General features: G+C 49.4%; 1 protein-coding gene across 2 annotated transcripts in view; it reads right to left on the minus strand.

Annotated features, from left to right (window-relative positions):
- Positions 1 to 3,946, minus strand: part of JAZF1 (JAZF zinc finger 1) — a 336,892-nt gene extending 332,946 nt beyond the window's left edge. The window contains exon 1 of one of the 2 annotated variants that reach the window (XM_029233247.1): positions 3,619 to 3,737. Coding sequence is in view for 1 of the 2 variants with exons in the window: in XM_029233246.1 (XP_029089079.1) it covers positions 3,619 to 3,733 (115 nt within the window). In the remaining variant the exon portion in view is untranslated. Of the gene's footprint in view, positions 1 to 3,618 lie in introns of both variants that reach the window. The other variant, XM_029233246.1, reaches the window with a different exon arrangement.
- Positions 3,947 to 6,000: the final 2,054 nt, after the last annotated feature.

Raw genomic sequence — 6,000 nt, forward strand, 5'->3', positions numbered from 1 at the left:
GGATGCACAGACGGAGCAGACATCTCATGAGTCTGTGACATGACCTTCAGTGCTAAATTTAGTGCTCTCAGTGTTTCTATGATTCCTAGTTACCAGTTCAACTTCACCTACCTAGGATGTGTATGTCGAGTGTTTCTACAAACTCAAGTATTTACTCACAATAAGAAGCAAACAAATCCTGATCAGCTTTTCCCATCTCCAGGAAACAAAGCCAGGCTATGAATGAATTGATAGTGAAGCTGATGGAGAAACACTTCACACCTGCAGGGCTGTGGGATTTCTAGGCAATTTAAGTTGAGGGGGAAGGGCTTTGGTTGGGGTACCCAGCTTGTGCACGGAGACAGGTGCTCCAGGACTAAACCAGCAATGAAATGCAAGGAAGAAAATGGGACCCCAGGTGCAGCACTCCTCCAACAGAAAGGAGAAGAGCTAAAACAGATGATGGCGCAAATCACACTTCCTTTGGCTCTACAGCCCCAAATCCTTGTTCCTAATGGGTATGGATAATTGGTTAACAACAAGAACTGAGTGTACACGTATAACAGCTACTCTCAAATTAATGCACTTAATTAATCTGAACTAAACAATACAGTTATAATGAAAACTATGGGCTTTGTACACTAAAGGCCTTGAAAAATCTGTCATGCAAGAAATATGCCATATTCCCATCTGTAAACCTTCATTTCATTACTGCTTAAGGATTTTGACTAGTGGTTAAATGGTAATAACTCAGAAAGGTCAAGATGGACCTGTTACTTGAGCACATCTCTAATACTCCTATAATTGCTAAATAACAAACTCCTTGAAAACATTAAAGATAATATTAACATATATCTTAGTAGTCTTCATGCATCATTTTAATGTGGCCACTTGATGACAAAGACTCAGAATTGGTAAATCAATCATTAAAAATAACAATCTCTCCAAAAATTTATAGACTGACCCACAGACAATAAATTCCACTTAACAATACATGTAGTATAGAACATTCACCAAATGCTTTATCTGGTATATTTTCACTCATGTCTCTTCATCGGAAGTGTATTTACATGACACTGCCTACTAAGTAGGTTGTTTTTATTCTTCTTGAGGTCAATTCTTATTTCTTTCTGCATATGGGGCTGTCTTTGAAAGTAAGGGGCCTCTCCTCAGTTAAGGTACAGAATACTTTCACTTGGTCTCTTCAGCCAGGGAATTCTAAGTGTTTGTTCATCTAACATTTACTTTCCATAAAGTTTTCTGATGTCAAACTAATTCCAAAGTATAGTAATTGTTAGCCGCGCCTCCAAATTCACCTAAGTCATAGCTACTGTTATAAATTTAAATGTTCAATATTTTCACTAAGAGAAAAACACTAGCCCTTTGGGGGTGACCATCACTTAAAAGTTTTACAAAATTTATGGACCACTCAACCCTCTTAAAAATGTTTGCACGATACTAAAAACAATTTCTACAAACTTAAAGAATTTGTGATTCACCAATAGTTTTAAATTATCTAACTGATTACAGACTTAAACCCTCAAGAAGGATAACTGTCTTTAACACATTTTAATAAATATAATTTTATTTTCTTTTAACCAGCTAGTCCAAGTAGGCAGGCAATGTGGGGAAATTATTACTCACATTAATTAGTTTATCCTAAAATAACTGTGAGTGAATGGGATATGCAATGACAGCCTTCCCTAGGTCAGGAAATGTTATTTATATATTTATATAATACATATTTATTATATTTATATTTTTTATTTATTATTGAAAGTAAGAGAAACAACTTGAACTAACAAAATTTCCATTGGAGCTTTGCATTACTGGAGTTTTAGTATTATTTTAAACTACCCATCATGAAAAATCTGATTTATCCTTTAAGAACCTTCAGTTATTACTAGTCAATCATGATGATGAATCAGCAAATATGTTGCTGCATTAAACTGCTTTTAAGACTACCAAAACTTCCCTAGCTCTTCTGTCACACCTTTATCAGAGGAGATGGCAAAAGTTATTACACGGATGTTTTAAAACTTTGTAAGTTTCAAAACCTGGACAATTACTCATCCAGATTATGTTTTGAAAGATGGTTTGCCGACATTTTCAATAAGTATTTCCCATTCTGGATGTCCCATCATATACCCATTCTAAACTAGCATTCAACGTTTATTAAGCACTCACTGTGTGCAAAGAGAAAGCATTATACTAAGAGAAGGAGCTTAAGGCTCGGCCTCATTTTATTTGTGCATAAATACACAGCGGTCGTGATTTATTCTCTCAACTTTGTAGAAACGTGAGCTGCATCCACATGGCAGAATCCATAGCATTCATTGGGAAATGACTTTCTGGGGGCAATTCACAGGTTCTCTGGATTAGGCAGCCCCGTTGGGGCATCACGCGGGCCCTTCATCTTCCAGCCCACACAGGACAACTCGTGGGCTCCGGCCACACCTTCCGCAGGTGGCTGGATCGCCCGAACCACACGAACCCGACCCATCTCTCCCCGCAGGAGCTCCGGATAGGAGCGTGGAAACGTGTGCAAGGGCTTCTGCTAATTAAAGGACTTGTTGAAAGGCCCCGGGGTCTTGGGCAGGAAGAGAAAGCAGCCGCCCCGCGGGGTCCCCCTCCCCCGCGGCCACCAAGTCCCCGGCGCCCAGGGCGCTGCGCAGGCCGCCGCTGCGGATACCCGGCGCAGCCGGCGCACCTCGGGCCTAGCACCATTTGAAAGGCAAATCTCAGAGCCGGAGCGCATTTAAATGCCCTGCCTCGGGTCCTGGGGGACGGCTCTCCAGCGGACGCAGCCGCAGGGGCCTCCGGGGCGGCGCGGCCCTGGGCGCTAGGCGCGGCCCGCGGGCGCACCCGGGACCTCAGCCCGCAGCGCCCCGGCAACCGCGCCAGGCCGGGGCAGAAGCGGGCGCCCTCAGGCCAGCGAGCCCTGCCGCCGCCGGGGGAAAGAGCAAGCGCCGCGTCCTCCGGCCGCGGCTCCGGCCCCCTCCCGACGCACCACACCTAGCAACCAGCGCTGACAGGACGCAGTGGCGGCGGTGCCGGGAGGAGGAAGCGGAATGGCTGCCGCGGTGGAGCCACCCCCGCCCCCCCGCTCCCACCTCCCAGCGGCTGCAGCCGCCGCCGAGCCCTGACAGCTCGAGCCCGGGCGGAAGCGGCGGGCGGCTTGCAGCGCCCGCCCCCAGCCGCCCCCAGCCGCTCCGACCACCCGGGCCAACTAACTCCGCGCTCCTGCCCAGAGCCGGCCGGTCGCCCCGCCAGCCCCGCCGCGCCCTCCGCCCCGCGCCGCATCTCCCCGCCGCTGGGTCCCTCCCCCCGCCGCCCCTCCCCCGCGCAGCCCCACTCCCACCACTTCGCCGCGGGCGCGCACGCCCCTCGGAATCCCCCAGCCCGCCTGCGGCACCTCGGGGCGCCTGCCCCTCCCCCTCCCTCTCCCCCAGCCCCACCCTGCCCCCATCCCCACCGCACCTCGCGCCTCCGCATCCCGCCACCCCCATGCCCCGGGCTCCCACACACCCTCCCCGCCCCGCCTTCCTCCCTCCTGACCACCCCTGGCCATTCTGGGGTTCTCGCCTGGGCAGGAGTTTCCGCGAGCCGGGCACCCCCGCCCACCCCCGGGCCATTTACCGATGTGGTTGTCTTCGATGTGCTCGATGAGGTCGGCCAGGGTGGGGAAGTGGAGTCCGCAGCCCCCGAATCGGCAGGTATTAGAGAAGAAGGAGGCGGCGGCGATGCCTGTCATGGTGCTACATCGAGAGCCCCCCTGGTGTCGGCTCAGCCAGCGCCGGGCGGGCGGAGGGAGGGAGGGAGGCAGGGTGGGGTGAGGAGAGGAGGGGCTGGGGGAGGGGGAGAGAGGCGGGGTGAGGGGAGCGCAGAGGACCGGACGGAGGGAGAGGGGGCGAGAGCGATGGAAGGATTGCGAGGAGAGACCGGGAGGCAGAGGGGAGGCGGCGGCGGCGGCGGCGTCGGGAGCGGCGGGGGGAGAGGCGGGGGGAGGGGGGGGGTGGGAGTGAGGCCGCCGCAGCTGGGAGGAGGGACCAGGGCGCGCGGCAACAGCTGTGCGGCCCCAACCTCCGCCCCTGGACCGAGGCCTCACCTGGGAGCGCCTGCCACCAACTTTATCTCACTCGGCCTGCCCTTCACAGTTAGTAATACATGCAATCTGTTTGGAGCCTCCTTGGTTATGTGTATTACATTCCTGGTATATATACATCTATTAATTACACTTACCTCCCTGCAGTGAGAACTCAGGGAGTTACCCAGGCTCCTCTCAGGGACATTTGTTTGCACCTGGCCACCTGTCTAGGTTTGACACTGACATTCACAGGGGACCCAGGAAAGGTAATTGTGTGCAACTTACTCTTTAAACCTTCTTTTAAAAAAAGCCCATTTTCTCTGGAGGTTTGTACTAATTGATTTTAATGAAGTTTCCCTCTAGGCCAGAAGAAAATCTTAGCTTTATTTAAATTTCAAAATAGAGTGCTTGATTGTCAAGTGCATTTGCCTGTGTTTTACATGTGTACCGCGTTTGTAATACTCCCTGCCCCTTTTGGGAAAATGAAAACTAATTTCATTTCCCCAAATTATAATATCCCACTGCCCCATCTCAGATCTGGGGATTAATCCATCTGTCCCCCTGGGAGCAAAACTATCACAGCAGAAAGGACAGTGCATTGGTGAAGGCTAGAAGGAGTAGAAACAGGGTCAAGGGACATACTTTCTCTTCATTTAAAAGAGAGAGATCCTTCCAATCAATCTAGATTACACCATCCTGTGAGCATTTAAACCATAATGTTGACCAGTTAAGCATTTAGGCTGAATCAGGTAGCTTCTCTGAAACCAACATTTTGCTAAGAATCAATTACCTCCTCGTCCCCAACCCCACCCCCAATTTCACTGGTATTTTACCTTTAAAGCTTGCATTCTCCAATAGCACTTTTACAGTTGCCTACATATTATCAGCAGTTTATGATGCAACAGTGCATTTTTTCATTATGCAAGTATACTGAATTTAGCATTTTTCTTCAGGACAAATTTCACTTACCCTCTGGTGCAGATACATAGAGAAATAGTATTCCCCTCTCCATAAACTATATTCATCCCTAGTGTTATTTCTAGTAGGATTCTTAATTCTTTTCATAGAGGAAAGGCACCACAAAAAGTTTTACAATCTGACAGTCACAGTAATTGGGGGTGATGAGTGCCCTCACCCATGGCATTTCCTCTTTTCGAGCCCATCTCTTCTGTCTGCCAGCTCACAAGGTAACAACTTGTGCTGAGATGAGAGTTGGGTTGGGTGAGGCTCGGGTAGTGGTGTGGCTGAAGTTTAGTTTGGTGCCAAGAATGATTTCCTGGGCCCACTTGGGGGTGGAGACAGGGCCCGGGTGGGCCTGATAACGAGCCAGGGACCCAGTTGGCGGGAGACTGGAGCCAGGGCCAGACAAGGGTCTAAAGAGCAGGAGTAAGAATTCTAGCTCTTGAATTAGAATTTTGGCAGCTGTGCGGTGCATTCAGCTGCCCAGTCTGGGAAGGCCTTCAGCTAAGAGCAGGCAGAACACACACCACACCGAGTAACAGGACAGGGAAATGCAATGCAAAAGCTTCAGCCAAAACGACGCCAAAACAGGTTCCCCCTAGAGATGAGTGTTAGGGACCCCCACCATGAGGCAGCATCGAGGAAGCAAGGAAGAATGGAGAGCTTTGGAGAAGTAGCAACTTTGTCCTCTGGAGGAGAAACTGTCCGTGTGGAATTATTAACTCCAGAGAGAGTGCGAAGAGGAACAGAGGTAGTTCAGGCAAGAGAGCTCAGAGGTGGAAAGTGCCAGAAATGTGCAGATGAAAGATGAAGGAAGTAAAGGGACTGGGTTTCACTAATGTTTAAGTCTCCACTACCTGCTATGAGTTTCAGTATTCCTAAAATAAAACCTTCACAGGCCACATTTAATAAATAAAATTTTTAAAATGAAACAAGCCAAAATAACCTACAAAATGAAACAAAATTTTGATTTT

This window comes from Monodon monoceros, unplaced genomic scaffold, assembly GCF_005190385.1.
Source record: "Monodon monoceros isolate NGI ecotype Baffin Bay Population unplaced genomic scaffold, NGI_Narwhal_1 Super_Scaffold_2, whole genome shotgun sequence".
In the NCBI taxonomy this organism is placed as follows: Eukaryota; Metazoa; Chordata; class Mammalia; order Artiodactyla; family Monodontidae; genus Monodon; species Monodon monoceros.